Source organism: Pristiophorus japonicus, chromosome 12, assembly GCF_044704955.1.
Source record: "Pristiophorus japonicus isolate sPriJap1 chromosome 12, sPriJap1.hap1, whole genome shotgun sequence".
In the NCBI taxonomy this organism is placed as follows: Eukaryota; Metazoa; Chordata; class Chondrichthyes; family Pristiophoridae; genus Pristiophorus; species Pristiophorus japonicus.
Window position 1 is genome coordinate 118,180,875 of NC_091988.1, and position 18,782 is coordinate 118,199,656.

The 18,782-nt window shown below is 47.1% G+C and overlaps 1 protein-coding gene across 1 annotated transcript in view; it reads right to left on the bottom strand.

The window, feature by feature from the left end:
- Positions 1-202: 202 nt before the first annotated feature.
- The window catches only part of tfap2c (transcription factor AP-2 gamma (activating enhancer binding protein 2 gamma)), a 64,315-nt gene continuing 45,735 nt past the window's right edge, over positions 203-18,782 (bottom strand). The window contains exons 4-7 of the mRNA XM_070894975.1: positions 18,111-18,336; positions 8,919-9,037; positions 6,743-6,884; positions 203-1,203 (exon numbers count right to left, since the gene is read on the bottom strand). Coding sequence (XP_070751076.1) covers positions 912-1,203; positions 6,743-6,884; positions 8,919-9,037; positions 18,111-18,336 — 779 coding nt within the window. The 3' untranslated portion in view covers positions 203-911. The remainder of the gene's footprint in view (positions 1,204-6,742; positions 6,885-8,918; positions 9,038-18,110; positions 18,337-18,782) is intronic.

Sequence of the window (18,782 nt, forward strand, 5' to 3'; positions counted from 1 at the left end):
GAGTTGAGACCAGGATCAGATCAGCCTCATGACTGGCGGAACAGGCTCGAGTGGCCAGGTGGCCGACTCCTGCTCCTATTTCTTATGTCTGATTATTGGTACCCATTGTAAGGCCTGGGGACCATTTGTAGTCTTTCAACCAGTCCCCCCCCTCCCCCCACCCCCCCGGATTTGTATTAACATCTTCCTTGAGATTTCCATCATATTGTCCCAGCTGTGGGATATTGGAAGAGCTGGGAATCCCTCCGTTTTTCTTGAGATCCAGTGAGAGACAGCAAGAAGTGCTCCTGGGAGCCAGCTATCCCAGCAGTCACAGTGCAAGTGAAAAGGCCCGTGAAGACTATAGGTCCTGCAGTTTCACAAAGCTACTGGCCCTGCAGTGTTTGTTTCACTGCTATTCCTTTAGTGTTCAGGCCCCACTCACCACATGGCAGGTTTGAAACCAGGAGGCCATCAGCAGCTGTAGGCACATACCCCGGTGCCATCGCTCCTGTGGTGAAGTGTGTTGGTGCTTTCCGTGGGTTCGGGAGTGGGATGTAAATTGGGGCTGTGGCCTGTGGCGAGCTGATGAATAGTGATACTCTCGATACCATCAACACTGTAAAGGAGGCTATGCTGTTTCATCAAATCTCACGCCGGCAAAAGTGCCCACCCGCCCGGGGTCTCACTCAGCAACCTAGTGACAATGAGTTTACACTTTGAAGGAGCCGGTTGCATTTGATATTTGGTATATGAATAAAAGGGTTGATCACAGAGGAGTGATGCAGATCTACGGCCCTGCAGGAGGTAAGAGCCAGCACCTTTGGGTGCCAGTTTGGGGTATTGTTGTTGTTGCGGAGTTGACGATGTTCGGGTTGCCCCTGATGCAAAAGGGGGAAAGGGGTAAAGTCCACGAGTTCGTGGCCAGTGGCTCATTTCCTGTGTTTTTCCTCTTTCTCTGCGCTTTTGTTGGGGTGGTCCTGTGGACTCTGGCCACTGCCAGTAGTCATGTATATTTTGTCCAGGGTCTTCACTGCCTCGTTCAGGTAATTCTGCAGTGAGGTCATGGCAGCACAAATGGCCGGGCTCCCGAAACCGTGCGTGAGGAGGCTGAAGTGGGTCAGGCAGCCCTGAATGCCCGGTTCCAGGATTGGGCCGGGCCGGGTGTTGCCCAAGGGAGACCGGTCCTGGGTCAGCATGTCGGTGAACTCTTTGAAGATTTGCCTGGAGACAGAACAGAAAAAAAAGATGTTCAGCCAGCCATGCAAGATTAAGCAGTGGGAACAGGTTGCCAACGATAATTGCATTATTTAGAAGGTCTGCCATTGACCATGACGATCCCATGTTCAATCAGTGTGCTGCGCTCAGTTATTGGGGGGGGGGGGTTGCAACAACACACAGCCAGCGGTATAACTGCAGTCTGTGAGCGCCTGTACAACTCAAGGACACAAAGACCCATTGACAATCTCGGCTGTTTATTGGAACAGATGTTTGAAATAATGAACCAACCACTGATTAGTGGAGAGTCTAGAAAATGATACGTAGTCATTACACACCCTATAATTTCCAAACCACAGTGGTGCCGGCCAGGGTTAAAGGCCACATGGATTCCGCAGGATATCCTAGTTTAAACAATGAAACCCACAGCACGAAACTCCATGACCCTTCAGGCATACACTATCCCGCTGACAGGCAGCTGTCAGTAAAAAAGTGGGGGAAGCATTTCATTTTTGGGGTAAACCACGTGGGTTAAGTTCAACTTTGCTACAGTCTTTAATTTGAACCTGATCAACCCAGGCCTTCCCACCAGCCCAAACACTGACACACGCTTGCACCGACTGGCTGATAATCTAGTTGAGCCTATTGCCTCACTTTATAGAACTGTCAAATATCAATTCCATTCACTTCTATAAAGGGCGAGCGATGCCTCCCGGGAGGTTACTGGCCAGGTGCTGAAGACTGAAAGCTGCCCCATGGCATTTTTTGAGTGTCAGCTTGGATCAGTCGGTTGCAGTCTCAGAGGGCCATGACTCACACTCCCAATACTGAGGCTGTGCTGCACTGTCAGAGGTGACGTCTTTCGAGCGAGATGTTAAGCCGAGGCTACATCTGCCATCTGAGGTGGGTGTAAAAGATCCCATTCCACTATTTCGAAGAAGCACAGGGGAAGTCTCCACCCCGGTGTCCTGGCCAATATTTATCCATCAACCAACATCACAAAACAGATGATCCAGTCATTATCACATTGCTGTTTGTGGGAGCTTGCTGTGCGAAAATTGGCTGCCGCGTTTCCCACATTACAACAGTGACTACACTCCAAAAGTAATAAATTGACTGAAAAGCATTTTGGGATGTCCTGAGGCCATGAAAGGCGCTACATAAATGCAAGTCTTTCTTTATTTTCTTTTAGCAAACCAAGGCTTCAGACCAAGAAACCAGGGGCCCCAACCATGACAATAACTATACCATGCCATTAATGCCGTAAAACATTCCAAGGTACTTCAGAGATGCAAGGCAAAAAAACAGATGCTGAGTCAAAGAAGAGATTAGGAGGGGCAATGAAAATTCAAACCGGAGTTCCAGACCAGCAGAATCAAGATGACATGAAGCCTGTCGCAATAAATGATCAAACATGGGCTGAGATCAGTCAGTGTGATAATGGGTGTACCAGCATGTGTGCAATTCGCCAGCCCACTATTTTAACGAGGCTAGTGATCTGCTCATTATAAATGGATAGGAGCTTTGTTAAATGAAGTACCTCATATGAACAGTTTAGTGCACTCATTAATATCAATAATGGCACAACTCCACCCCCTATCTCCAGTAACACTTATATACAAACATCGGCATTGAATGGTGCTGTTCTCACAGTTTAACACGTTCCTCTCGGAGTAATTTTAACTCAGGCATTAACCTGTCGAACTCCAACATTGTGACAACGCAGAGAGGGAGTGGGTGCATGTTGGTCGGAGAGCAGCAGCGATTGGATTGTCAGCCCTGCAGGGTTGCCAGACTTTTGTGCTCATTAGAGACTGCCCACTCCGTCTGGAACCGCTCAAAACGAGTCTACTGAAACATCGACTGACGCAAAGACTGATTCGTCTCTGTTCATTCGCACCACCCCTGCCCCACACGGTTTGGGGGAACAAATGTTCTTGCAGAAGTGGGAGAATAGGGGAAGCTTTGGTTGGTACTGTCACTGACCAGAATGTAGGCACTGTAAGCAGGGGCCAATATCCAAAACCAATTAAAGTGGGTTTGGTGGGAACAGAGAGTGAGCTGACAAAGGGTTAAAGGCACTGCACCAAGCTGAACCAACTCTCTCTGGAAGATGTGTGGGGCCAGTACTGTGCTGTGATTTGACGCAGTCAGTGAGGCAGCATCACGGCTCTCATTTTAATGCTGCTCCTTTTGTGAGGAAGAATCCTTTCATATTCCCACCTATTCCCAGGACTCTGACACCCTCGCTCATACTCTCCCCATGCTTTCTTTCCTGCTGAATCCAGCCTGTGTGCCCCTTTAAAACAACATCCAGCCACCGTCTATTTCTGTGAGAACTTCTCCAGCTGGAGACAGATTTCACTGAAGGGACCCTGTCTCTGCCTCCATCTGTCAAAACCAAGCTGACAGCACTTCCCCCACAACAAGTCAGCCCAAGAATCTCACCGCACCTGATCACTGACTGCTCGAAGTATCAATGCAGCGGGGGTCACCCTAATCACTGACTGCTCGAAGTATCAGTAAACCGGGGGTCACCCTAATCACTGACTGCTCGAAATATCAGTGCACCGGGGGTCACCCTAATCACTGACTGCTCGAAGTATCAGTGCACCGGGGGTCACCCTAATCACTGACTGCTCGAAGTATCAGTGCACCGGGGGTCACCCTGATCACTGACTGCTCGAAGTATCAGTAAACCGGGGGTCACCCTAATCACTGACTGCTCGAAGTATCAGTGCACCGGGGGTCACCCTAATCACTGACTGCACGATGTATCAGTGCACCGGGGGTCACCCTAATCACTGACTGCTCGAAGTATCAGTGCACCGGGGGTCACCCTAATCACTGACTGCTCGAAGAATCAGTGCACCGGGGGTCACCCTGATCACTGACTGCTCGAAGTATCAGTGCACCGGGGGTCACCCTAATCACTGACTGCTCGAAGTATCAGTGCAGCGGGGGTCACCCTAATCACTGACTGCACGATGTATCAGTGCACCGGGGGTCACCCTAATCACTGACTGCTCGATGTATCAGTAAACCGGGGGTCACCCTAATCACTGACTGCTCGAAGTATCAGTGCACCGGGGGTCACCCTAATCACTGACTGCACGATGTATCAGTGCACCGGGGGTCACCCTGATCACTGACTGCTCGAAGTATCAGTGCACCGGGGGTCACTGTGACTCGGTGCACTAGTGTGGGATGGGCAATTGTGGATCGGCAGCGTGTTTTACCACTCTCCCCATCTTCCACTGAAGTCAATCGCAATAAAAATGGGGAGGGATGCAAAACGGTCGACCAATCCGCCGTCATCCATTTCAAATATTGCACAAAGTCAAGATTAGCCCACCTCGTCCAAGCCACAGCCCTCGAGTGTATCATCTTTGATAGAAATTGCTGCTAGATCAGATCATTTGCTCTCCAGCACAAACACGTACAAAGACAAGCGAGTATACACACACACACACGAGCGCGCACAAACATTTACAAACACAAGCGAGTACACACACACGAGCGCACAAACACAAGCAAGTATACACACACACACACACACGAGCGCGCAGAAACACGTACAAACACAAGCGAGTACACACACACACGAGGGCACAAACACAAGCGAGCACACACACACAAACATGGGCATGCACACACACAGGCGGGTACACGTGCGATCACAGGCAACACTGGCTGACTTAAGGCTATGCAAAAGGTCACAACCAAGAAGAGGATCATACATAATTGAATTACTGAACCAGTTCAAGAGTCAGGAATAATTTTAATTTGTAAAAGATGTTGCCAGCAACGTCGCTGTAATCAGGTCTCTGCATGCACATCATCAAACTGCAAAACTGCACAGGCAGCCGGAGCAAGGGGAAACAAATAGTTTCGCTTACTTGGCACAGAACGAAGTGAAAGATGCTCATTAGGATAAAATTCATGTCCGCTTTATAGAGAAGGTCTTCCGCTATTTAACCCATACCGTTTGGAATATGCTTCACACTTCAATGGAAGTAGATGCCTCCTGGCAATTAGCTTTTAGTCTCTTGTCTCCACAATGCCCGATTCTTCAACATTCATTTGGGTCCCACCGCAGAGAGCAGGCTCAGGGCGAGGGTAAGATCTCAGACAGTGTATGTAAGGGGAGTTAGGCTGTTGGAGATAACTAACTAACTCAGCCCAATGAAGAACCTCAGGATGTTCCCAAGAGCTTTACAGCCAATGAAGTATAGGCACTGTTGTAATGTAGTAAAGTCAGTAATCTACAGCAAGATCCCACAAACAGCAATGAGATAAACAACCAGATAATTAGTGGGACCATGGGTTCTTTTCATCACCTGAGAGAGCAGGCTTGCTTTAATGTCCCATCTGAAAGCACTCCCTCAGCACTGCACTGGGGATGTCAGCCAGGATTATGTGCTCAAGTCTCTGGAATGGGGCTTGAACCCATAACCTTCTGACTGAGCCAAGGCCGACAGCCAATGTTTAACATAATGGCACCAATTGTCTATGTGTAAAATCCCAGCACGATGGGTCACGATTCCTTCTCCACCACAAGCACCAAGACAGAGGCGCTTTGGGGCTATGTTGCTTTTTCTAATGTACCATTTAAGAGAAATGGTCACCTGGGCCACCCCCTGCTCTTTCCCCGTGACTCTGCAAATTTTTCCTCATCAAGTAGACATCTAATTCTCTTTGCAAAGTCATTATTGAATCTGTTTCCATCACACTTTCAGGCAGCGCATTCCAGGTCATAACTCGCTGCGTAAAAAAAATTCTCCTCAACTCCCCTCTGGCAGTTTTGCCAATTATCTTAAATCTGTGTCATTTGTTTACTGACTGGAAACAGTTTCTTGATATTTACTCCATGAAAAACATTCATGGTTTTATAAAGGTTCAGCACAACTTGAGAGGTGACCTTATCGAAACGCAAAAGATTATAAGGGGGCTTGACACGGTGGATGCAGAGAGGATGTTTTCACTGATGGGGGAAGACTAGAACTAGAGGGCATGATCTTAGAATAAGGGGCTGCCCATTTAAAACTGAGATGAGGAGGAATTTCTTCACTCAGAGGGTTGTAAATCTGTGGAATTCGCTGCCTCAGAGAGCTGTGGAAGCTGGGACATTGAATAAATTTAAGACAAAAATAGACAGTTTCTTAAACGATAAGGGGATAAGGGGTCATGGGGAGCGAGCAGCGAAGTGGACCTGAGTCCATGATCAGATCAGCCATGATCGTACTAAATGGCGGAGCAGGCTCGAGGGGCCGAATGGCCTACTCCTGCTCCTATTTCTTATATTTTTATGTCCTTATACATTAACTTGCTTTTGTACTCTGTGCCTCTGTTTATAAAGCCTGCAGTTCGTCCAAAGCACAAAGGTGCCGGTGGAGTAACGGAGGGATGTCCGGATTATTAACGAGGACAATCGCTGATCTCCCCCGCTCCCCCCCCCCCCCAATGCCCCATCTTTCCCCACTGCCAGTGTCGTGCACAAGACCCGAGGCACCCCTTGGGCGCAGTGCCAACCGGTCAAACTTACTTTGCCGCGAGCAGCATGTTCTTGCGGCTGCCGAACTCGCTGCGGTCTATGTGTTGCCGGGTGAGGTACTCTGCGGCTGCCTTGGCAGGGAATTCCGTCTCGCACACGTAGCCGAAGTCACGGGCCAGGTGCACGGCTTCACCTAAAGGGGAAAGCATTGCATGAATTTAGCAACTCGGAGCTGGCAGCATCTGCACCCATGCGACCGACCTCAATGGATGGCGGGGGAGGGGTGACAACCACACGAGGGCTTCTGCAGGCCCTTTAATAACAATTCACATTCTATTCTGGTGCTGGTGCGAGCATTTGGCCCAGTGGCAGTATTCCCGTCTCGGAGTCAGAAGAGGCTGGGTTCGAACCACATTCCCGACAGTCCCGGCGACTGGAGACCGGATTTACGGCTCGGGAATTCTCATCTGGTGGGTGTGGGCATTGTATATGGGAAGCCATAAACCCCTCCTGCTGTACAGGACTAACCCCCCCTCTATCGGCTGGTATAAGGATGGTTACGGCCTTGGAAGGAGTGTTCACATCGCGGCCCGTCAGTTAACCAGCCTGCGAATCCTTCCACCATCTTGCGCCATTCCCTAAGGGAGGAGTGTGAGGATACGGAAATAACCTCCCCACAGGGTGAAGTCTATGAGAAGGGGATGTGTGAGAGGAGATTATAAATGGGTGGTGTCGAGTTGATAGGGGACATATGTACAAGGGCAACCTTTTCTCAATCTATATTAACTTAAAATTGTGATCACATCACATTCAGACTGGTGAGTGCAAAACTCTCTATTTTGGGTGGCATCTCCCATTGGTTTATAATATTCGAGTGTTACCAGATCTGCTTGGATCTTCAAATGGGGATTTCTTGGGTTGGAAATGGAACCTATCTGGGGGCCTTAAGTGTTACAGGTTCAACGTCCCTGTACTTGTTCTGAAATCAGACCGCCCATTTGGTGTTCTAACCAACATGAGGACTTTGCTCATCTCACCGTGTGTAGCACAATCATAAGCCCCTTCCTTCACAACCAATTGGCGGGACTTTGCTTGGGAGATGGGGGTGGGGGTTCTGATCGGCCACTGGGACTACAATGGGAATCCTGGATAAACCGTGTGAGGAGATCTGATCAGGAGCGCCCCAAGGAACGCCCCGGTGAATTGTGTTTACCACACGGCACAGAGAGATTGCCCCAGGGTCTCTGGTCCAATTACAGAGAGATTACCCAAGGGTCTCTGGTCCAATTACAGAGAGATTACCCCAGGGTCTCTGGTCCAATTACAGAGAGATTACCCCAGGGTCTCTGGTCCAATTACAGAGAGATTGCCCCAGGGTCTCTGGTCCAATTACAGAGAGATTACCCCAGGGTCTCTGGTCCAATTACAGAGAGATTACCCCAGGGTCTCTGGTCCAATTACAGAGAGATTGCCCCAGGGTCTCTGGTCCAATTACAGAGAGATTACCCCAGGGTCTCTGGTCCAATTACAGAGATTGCCCCAGGGTCCCTGGTCCAATTACAGAGATTGCCCCAGGGTCCCTGGTCCAATTACAGAGATTGCCCCAGGGTCTCTGGTCCAATTACAGAGAGATTGCCCCAGGGTCTCTGGTCCAATTACAGAGATTGCCCCAGGGTCCCTGGTCCAATTACAGAGATTACCCCAGGGTCTCTGGTCCAATTACAGAGAGATTGCACCAGGGTCTCTGGTCCAATTACAGAGATTTCATCCAGGGTCTCTGGTCCAATTATAGAGTGATTACCCCAGGGTCTCTGGTACAATTAGAGTGATTGCCTTAGGGTCTCTGGTCCAATTATAGAGCGATTACCCTAGGATCTCCAGCACAGAGAGATTGCCCCAGGGTCTCTGGTCCAATTACAGAGAGATTACCCCAGGGTCTCTGGTCCAATTACAGAGATTACCCCAGGGTCTCTGGTCCAATTAGAGATTACCCGAGGGTCTCTGGTCCAATTAGAGATTACCGCAGGGTCTCTGGTCCAATTACAGAGATTACTCCAGGTTCTCTGGTCCAATTACAGAGAGATTAGCCCAGGGTCTCTGGTCCAATTAGAGATTACCCAAGGGTCTCTGGTCCAATTACAGAGATTACCCCAGGGTCTCTGGTCCAATTACAAAGATTACCCCAGGGTCTCTGGTCCAATTAGGGTGAGATGGGGAACTGACATACCTTCAACTAGAGAGGTCAGCAGGGTCACATTGGCAGCTTTCCGTCTCCCGGCGGGAAGGTTTAACCCTATTTTGTCCAGCCTCTCCCGTAACGATCTTCCTCCATTTTTTGACTTCGCCCTGGAGGTAAAACGATTCGTAAGTTTACTTTTAAAGTACGAAAGTGTGTGGTGCATCACAAGAGAAAGGCAGTTGAGAGATGAGCTCAGATTCCTCCGCCCTACCACTATTCCGATGTGCGCGCGCCAGGGCGGGACTACCCCACCGCCTGACTGCCCCACCACCAAACTGGGCCAGGCTCACTTAACGGCAGTTCATGGAAACATCTGCAAGATCCGAAATTGTGCAGCAGTTTAAGGGGCAGGCAGATTTATCTCACTAGAGGAGCCAAGCTATTCGATTGATGTTATTTCCGCTACTTCACACTCTTCCCTTGATGAACGGTGCAAGATGGTGGAAGGATTCGCAGGCTGATTAACTGACAGGTCACGATGTGAACACTCCTACTGTAGCCATAACCATCTTTATAACCAGCTGTGCCTCAGTGGGCAGCACCCTCGCCTCTGAGTCAGAAGGTTGTGAGTTCCAAGTCCTATGCCAGGGACCCGAGCACAAAGAAATCTAGGCTTACACTCCCAGTACAGTGCTGAGGGAGCACTGTACTGTCAGAGGTGCTGCCTTTCAGCTGAGATGTTAAACCGAGGCCCCGTCTGCCCTCTCAGGTGGATGTAAAAAATCCTATGGCACTATTTTGAAGAGCAGGGGAGTTATCCTGGTGTCCTGGCCAATATTTATCCCTCAATCACCATAATAAAAAAAACAGATTATCTGGTCATTATCACATTGCTGTTTGTGGGAGCTTGCTGTGCGCAAATTGGCTGCTGCATTTCCCACATTACAACAGTGACTACATTCCAAAAGTACTTCATTGGCTGTAAAGCGCATTGAGATGTCCAGTGGTCGTGAAAGGCGCCATATAAATCCAAGTCTTTCTTTCTTTATACCAGTTGATAGGGAGATTAGTCCTGTACTGAGGGAGGGTTTTATAGGCACCCACAACCCATAGGATGATGGGGCACCCACATCCACCAGATGTGAGTCTCCTGCTGGAGGTCACCCCAGAATTCAGAGCCGGAGCAGTCAATACAAGGCACAGCAACAGTATCATCCCGTCAACAGGTTCAACATTTCAATTCAAAATCTGAGAATGCAAGTTTAGTCATGGACACTAGATTGGCAGGGATTGGCCCAGAAAGAAAAGCTTCCATATGATGCAGCGCTTCACTACACAAGCCTAGGAAGATCCTGTATGTCACTGGTTGATCTCCATTAGGAATGCTAAAGTTGATCTCAAGGACTCTGTACTATGGAGAGGGAACTCAGCCCTGGGCTCCTGGTCCTAGGATTTTACAGCACAGAAACAGGCCATTTGACCCAACAGGTCAATGCTCCACATGAGCCTCCTCCCACCTTAATTCATCTCACCCAATCAGCATATCCTATTCCAAAAGCAAAAATACTGCGGATGCTGGAATCTGGAATAAAAACAGAAAATGCTGGAAATCTCAACGGGTCTGTGGAGAGGAAGCAGAGTTAACATTTTAGGTTGATAACCCTTCGTCAGAACTGGAGAGTGTTCGGGAAGAACAGATTCTTAACAAGCACTGAAAGGGGGAGGGGAGGAAAGAACAAAAGGAAAAGTCTGTGATAGGGTAGAAGGCAGGAGAGATTTGAGAGACAAAAGGGACGATGGCCCAAATTCAAATGGTAATGGCAGGAGTTAGAAAAACATTAGGCAAGATAGGGTGTGAATGGCAGAATAATGACCAGCTGCCATTAGAGACAAGGAGAATGAAACAGCATATCCTATTCCTTTCTCCATGTGTTTATCTACACTCTCTGAATAAACAAGTTTCTCCTGAATTCCTTACTGGGTTTATTAATGACTTTCTTATATTTAAGGTTTCCTAAATGTGATGGATATTTTTTTAAATACTGGAGTACAAGCCTTTAGTTTGAAACCAATACTCTTGAAGTTTGTCTACTTGGAAAGTACTGCAGCTCAAAGTAATGCATTGTGTGAAGCCCTTTGAGAGGTTTCTGAGGAACTTCCTTTACACTCAAAGTATCTGAAAAAATGTATCCCCACTCAGCAGTCTGATTCCGCCGTGATGGTTCCTGACCGTATCCATTGTGTGAAACGGTTGTGCCATATTTCAGTGTGAAAGGTACAGTGAGTCTATGATCAGCTCAGCCATGATCGCATTAAATGGCGGAGCAGGCTCAAGGGGCCGTATGGCCTACTCCTATTTCTTATGTTCTTATTATGACCTTTCCCCTTATCTTCACCCTTTCCCTCAATGACTATCTGTCTCACCTGTGACAGGGACTGTGGTTCTCGTATTGGACTGTTCAGCTACCTAAGGACTCATTGTAACAGTCTTCCTCGATTCCGAGGGACTGCCTATGACGATGATGATGATGACCTTACATAACTGAAAGAGCAGAGTTCAATTGATTAAAGATTCGTGATCACTAGAGTGAATAAATTAAGGTCTCTCATTTTTAAAATTGCATTAACGATGTCAAAATATCAACAAGGAGAGTAAGTTTTGGACAGAGATCCTGTTTTCATAGAATCGTAGAATAGTACAGCACAGAAGGCAGCCATTCGGTCCATCGAGTGCGTGGCTCTTTCGAGGAGCAATCCAGTCCGCCCCCCTCCCCCGCTCTTTCCCCAGATACCTGCAATTTTTTCTCCATCAAATATTTATCCAATTCCTATTTAAAGGCGACTATTGAATCTTTATCCACCAAGCGATCAGGCAGTGCATTCCAAATCCTAACCACTCGCTGTGTTAAATTATTTTCCCCATGTCACCTCGGGTTCTTTTGCCAATCATATTAAATCTGTGCCCTCTCAATATCAACCCTTCAGCCATTGGAAACAATTTCCCTTTATTTATCTCAATCCTTCACGATTTTAAGCGCCTCTATCTAATCTCCTCTTAGCCGATCTAGTACCTCCTCTTTATCTATTTTTATCTCATCCAGTATCCTGGCAACTTCCCCGTTTACCATGGCTTTGGCAAAGTCCTCTTCCTTGGTAAACATCGATGCAAAGTATTTGTTTAGTACCTCAGCCATGCCTTCTGCTGCCACCGATAGATCCCCATTTTCTGAAATTTATATGCCAAACAGATGCGAAGAACCCGCAGACAATCTCAGACACCAGCCGGGGCCGAGCCTAATCCAGCCCTGTATCCGGTTTCCCCACAGTGCAGTGTGTTACCTGCCCTTGTCTCTGATCTTTCCTTATGACTTTCTCAATCAGCCAAGAAGCTTTTTCTGGCTCAGAATTCTTTGAACTTCAAATAGGAAATTCCCCCAAAAGTCAAGAGATTAAATGATAGATCAATTTACGTTTTCTGCTTGCCCTATCAATTTTGTAAATACCGCACATGTTTCATAAGTAAAATACTTCCTTTAAACAAACATCTCTTGCTGGCAGTGAATAACAACATTGGAAATCTAACAGGACAAGGCCCGTTCCCTTTTAACATACATCAACCCCACCTTTCCTGCCAGCATTTAATTGCCATTCGAACAGACTTAAGTGTGGTTCAACAATCTTACCTGCTAACTTATTTCATAACTCTATGAAGATAATTCCCTCTCATAGAATCATAGAAATGTATGCCTTCCCCGAATGCATTACCTCACACTTCTCCGGATTGAATTTCATTTGCCATTGTTCTGTCCACCCGACATTTCATTGATATCTTCCTGCAGTCCACAGCTTTCTTCTTCATTCTTCATTATCTCCTGACCTTTTCATTCTTATTGTGCGTCCCTTGGGATTTGAACCCGCGACAACAGTGAATAATTTGCCCACATCTGTTTTGTTGATTGAACTCTTGTTTTTTTTTCAGCATTTATATATCACCTGCACATGGAGCTGGGGGGTGGCTGCATTGTGGCCTCCTAGGCCTGCTGATCCACCCCTCAAAGCCCAACTAATTCAGCCCGAATCAACCCCTCCACTGTCTCGAATTTGTCGCACATGCTTGTCCGATAGCCAGTATTGGACGAGCAGAAACTTCCTCCAACTAAACGTTGAGAACATAAGAACATAAGAAATAGGAGGAGGAGTAGGCCATTTTGCTCCTTGAGCCTACTCCGCCATTCAATAAGATCATGGCTGATCTGATCATCGACTCAGCTCCACTTCTCTGCCCCCTCCTCATAACCCTTTATTCCCTGATCGCTCAAAAATCTGTCGATCTCCGCCGTAAATATATTGAATGACCCAACTTCCACAGCTCTCTGGGGCAGAGAATTCCACAGATTTACAACCCTCAGAAGAAATTTCTCCTCATCTCAGTTTTAAATGGGCAGTCCATTATTCTGAGACTATGTCCCCTAGTTGTAGTTTCCCTTATGATTGGAAATATCCTCTCGACATCCATCTTGTCGAGCCCCCTCACTATCTTATGTTTCGATAAGATCGCCTCTCATTTTTCTGAACTCCAACGTGTTGGGGTCCAACCTACTCAACCTATCCTCATAATAGTCAACCCCCTCATCCCCGGAATCAATCTAGTGAACCTTCGCTGAACAGCCTCCAATGCAAGTATATCCTTCCTTAAATACGAAGACCAAAACTGTATACAGTACTCCAGGTGTGGCCTCACCCATACCCTGTACAGTTGTAGCAGGACTTCCCTGCTTTTATACTCTATTGTCCTTGCAATAAATGGCCAACATTCCTTTTGCCTTCCTGATTACTTGCTGTATCTGCATACTAACCTTTTGTGTTTCATGCACAAGGACCCTGGGTACCTCTGTACTGCAGCACTTTGCAATTTTTCTCCATTTAAATTATAATTTGCTTTTCTATTATTTCTGCCAAAGTGAATAACCTCACATTTACCCACATTATACTCCATCTGCCAAATTTTTGCCCGCTCACTTAGCCTGTCTATATCCCTTTGTAGATTTTTTTGTGTCCTCCTCACAACTTGCTTTCTGAAGACTGAAGCCTTTCGGTCCCCGCCACCGATTCCATCGCCCTTCCTGGCAACTGTCTAATGCTGAACCAGACGGTTTGCATCCTTGGTGGTGTAGTTGACCCCGAGATGAGCTTCTGACCACATTTCCGTGCCATCACTAAGACCGCCTACTTCCACCTCCATAATTTCCCTCGACTCTGCCATTGCCTCAGCTCATCTGTTGCTGAAACTGTATCCATTTCTTTGTTACCTCTAGATTTGACTATTCCAACGCACTCCTGGTCGGCCTCCCATCCTCCACCCTCCTGAGCGGGTGAAATTGGTCTGCACCAGTACCGTAAATAGTGAATCGGCAGCCCAGAGCCAATTTACACAGTGCCCTTATTTTCTGTTCCACAATAGAAAGAAAATACAACTTGTACCCTGTGTAAAACCATTGGTGGTTCACTGTGAGCTCGATTGACACAGATCAATTCCACCCCCATAATAGCCAATGTGACCAGGTGGTTATTGTGAGAATTTAAAGACAGAGCTAAAAGATTAAGATCTAGATATTCATCTCGGGCGGTGGGGCAAAGCTGGCGGTACCAGTACGGCCACCTGTTATACGCAACACATGATCGTCGGGTCCATTGATTGCAATTAAACTGAACAGCAGATGCTGTGTATATCGGGCGGCAATCCAATACCGCCCGCTTTGTGTTACTGCCCGAGCTGAATATCTAGCCCTTACATTTCACTACCATCACAATTAAGCTAGCTTACCCACTTACACGGTATTTGCATTTCAAATTGAACTTTAGTTGGATTAAAGCCCACTGTTGGTCAAAATCAGAGGCTGGTGAAGATTCTGCAATCTAGAGTCTTCTGTCCACTTGACTATTGAACAGAGAACCAAAGACACACCACACAGGTCCAGGGCAGCTCTCTGGGCAATGGCAAAATGGCTTTACATACTTTTAACTGTGTTATGCACCTCCACAATGAGATTAACAGGCCTCAGACCTACAGCAATGCACACAGACATCACCTGAGCTGGTGCAGAACTTGTATGGTGATCAGAGGTGATGGCTCTGTACATCATCATCTCTCTGTATCTCTGCTCTCATTGCTGCATCTTGAAGTAAATTAGCGACATTATATAACAAATTCCCAGAGTTTTAAAGCTTCGTCTCAGTAGCCCAGTATCAAAATGAATAAAATGAATAAATAAAATCCAACATTAGACAATTTCTCCTCTGTACCCCCTCCCCCACAAAGATGTCTCGCTTACCCCCAGGAGCACGTGTACCACAGTTTGTGGACCCCCTGATCTAGGGTCAACAGTACCCAGAATCAGGACTGGCTCTGGGGAGCTATCTGGGGCATTTACAAGTATAATGAAGCAAAATTTAGAAATGAATTTGCAGTCTTTGGAAAAGATGAGCCATTTGGGACAAAGAGCCATTGGATAGCACCTGGCTGACAAACACATGGATTATTTGCAGAGCCTCCCAAAACCACAGAGAAACACTCACAAAATTACAGGGAGCAAGGGCATTGTGTTAGAACTTAGTTCTAACTTAAATGAATGCTTTTGGCACATGCTTCAAATCTATGAATGCATGGGCAGTAATGTATAGAATGCTGGATGGAGACAATTAGTGACACAAAGTCCTTGCAAAACCACAGCATGCAACCAGAGAGCACCTCCCAAACCGGCGACCTCTACCGCCTAGAAGGACAAGGGTAGTAGGCGCATGGGAACACCACCACCTCCAAGTCACACACCATCCTGACTTGGAAATATATCACCGTTCCTTCATCGTCACTGGGTCAAAATCCTGGAACTCCCTCCCTAACAGCACTGTGGGAGCACCTTCACCACACGGACTGCAGCGGTTCAAGGCAGCGGCTCACCACCACCTTCTCAGGGGCAATTTGGGATGGGCAATAAATGCCGGCCTCACCAGCAATGCCCACATCCCGTGAATTAATAATAAAAAAATTCAGCTGAAGGCTCAGACTCCTACTAGGTCCATGGGCACCATTCACCACCTCTCCTGAGGGTGCTAACTCTTGCTCGGGCACAGTTCCATAGCATCAGGAGCTGTGCAGGAGCTCACACACATGATCACTCTTCAGGCATGAGCCGGGACGGTGAGTGCTAGTTGGCTACTATATCATGGAAGGCACCACTCGACTCAGCGAGCCTCCGCACACATACACTTTCCAGCAGGAGTTACTGGACAGCGTCCAGGAGCACAAACCCTGGCTAATTCTCCTGCCCCTTAGTCCAGGTACTGAGAGCAACTGTGGTATCACAATCAATACAGATAAACTCACTGTACTGCTGTGTCTGAGCAAAGAGAAACTTCATACAAAGCGCAGAAGACAGAGGCTGGGATTACTCAGAGAGTCATTACTTATTTGTACTCAATTTCTTCAAAGAGGTCCAATTGATGGGTATATATTATTTGCAAATGATACAATAAAGATTGGGAAAAGTTGAAAATGCAATCTATAAATTACATAGAATGCACAGCACAGAAAGCAGCTTTTCAGGCCCAACGGGTCTATGCCGGTGTTTATGCTCCACACAGGCCTCCTCCCACATCCATCTCACCCTGTCAACATATCCTTCTGTTCTTTTCTCCCTCATGTGTTTATCCAGCTTCCCATTAAATGCATCGATACTATTCACCTCAATTATTCCATGCGGTACCAAGCTCCACATTCTTACCACTCTCTGGGTAAAGAAGTTTCTCCTAAATTCTCGATTGGATTTATTAATGACTATCTTATATTCATGGTTCCCAGTTTTGGCCCCCCCCCCCCCCCCACAAGTAAAAACATCTTCTTTATGTCTACCCTATCGAACTCCTTCATATTAGGTCACCCCTCAGCCTGCTTGTTTCTACAGCAAACAGCCCCAGCCTGCTCAGTATATCCTGATCGTTATAACTTCTCAGTTCTGGGATCATCCTTGAAATCTCTTTTACACCTTCTCCAGTATCTCCATGTTCTTTTTGTAATATGGAGACCAGAACTGTGTACCAGAACTCTAAGTGTGGTCTAACCAAGATTCTATACATGTTTAACACAACTTCTCTGTAAGAAGATAAGTCAAAACTGTTGCAAAGTGTCTAGGCGCTTAGGTAGATATCACGCATGTTTCAGCCATTCAGCAGCCTTAGGTCAATATTGTGGGTTCTGGAAAGTTCTTCTGGTAGACCAGCATGAAATAAACAACAATTCGGTAAATGTGCGGCGTCCTCAACAGCACCATGGCGACACAGAGGGCCATTCCCGAGTCCCCAGGTGTGGTAATTTGTCACACACCTTCTTACCCCACACCTTGCTGTCTTTCGGATGGATGTAAAAGATCCCATGGCTCTATTCAAAGAAGAGCGTGGGAGCTCTGCTCAATATTTATCCCTCAACCAACATCACCAAAACAGATTATCCTGTCATTTATCTCATTGCTGTTGGTGCTGTTTGTGGGAGCTTGCTGTGCACAAAGTGCCTGCCACGTTCACCTACATTACGACACTTCAAAAATACTTCATTGGCTGTAAAGCGCTGTGGGATGTCCTGAGGCCATAAAGGGCACTATATAAATGCAAGTCTTTATTTCTTCTTTATCATCATCATAGGCAGTCCCTCAAAAGGAGGATGACTTGCTTCCACACTGAAAAGGGATGAGTTCACAGGTGTTTCAATGAAGGGCCTAATACTCCAGATCCCAAACTACATCCTGAAGGGTGGAAGATGCCTGTGCGTGGATTTTTTTAACTTGGGGTGGCCGTTGCACACCAGCCACCACACGGGCTTGGCAGAGCTAGGTCTTGGTCCAGTGGCAAGAGTTAACCAAGATGACTGGAGACCAGCTCTGCTGCACGGACCTAGTGCGCACACATATCGTAGTGTCTTCTTTATATAACAGTTACTACATTCCAACAAAAGCAACTCACTGAATGAGTTCCAAAAATAATTTGCTTCAAGACGTTGCAGTACTATGCACATGCATTTATTTTACCAGTTTGTATTATTGCAGGCCCACAATCTTGTTATAAACCTAGCCCCCCCACCCCGGCAAAAGGAATGAATTAATGAATATATAGCGCCTTTAATGTAGTCAAACATCCCAAAGCGCTTCACAGGAGCGTTATCAAACTTTCATCTGCAGTTGGTGCACTCACCTCCGCAGGACACCCCCGAGAAGGGATGCGTTGAGACACTCCGGTGGGGACAAGCGTCTCTGAACCTCTGCCACTGTCACTTTGTACTTGGATGTAGAACTCAGGAGTGAGAGCCGACCAGGAACAGAACAAAACACTTCGTTAGGATTGGTGATTCCCCCAATCGAACCGTCCTTCTGATAGGACAGCGCAGACAATGCAGTGTTTTTGGACATCGTCATTGGCCCTTGGAAAAGAAAAATGAAATATAGGTTAGTTAGCACAATAACTGAAGGACAGAGATAATGTATGTGTGGCTGGACTCAGTCCACTGCTTGCCAGAGGCAATGAGGCAGCTTTACGACCTTGAGCCTCATATTGGCAACAAATGGGAGCTGGGTATTTTTACACTCCAGCAATGGGTTATGTATTTCCAGCGTGTTGCCAAATGTGTTGGCTGGCAGGGAACTGAGTGTGCACATCCTTTAACGGAGATAGGGAAGGAGTTTGAATTAAGTATTTGGGACATACCAATTCAAAACGCATCCAACATGGCGTGTTGGAGATATTGGGATGCACTGAAAGGATTGGGTTACACCAGTGCAAGCTCAACTACAAAAAGATTCCAGCATAGGCAGACTGGCTGATGCACAAGAGCGAAGCCGAAAGCTATAGCTCACATGTTATGGTCCT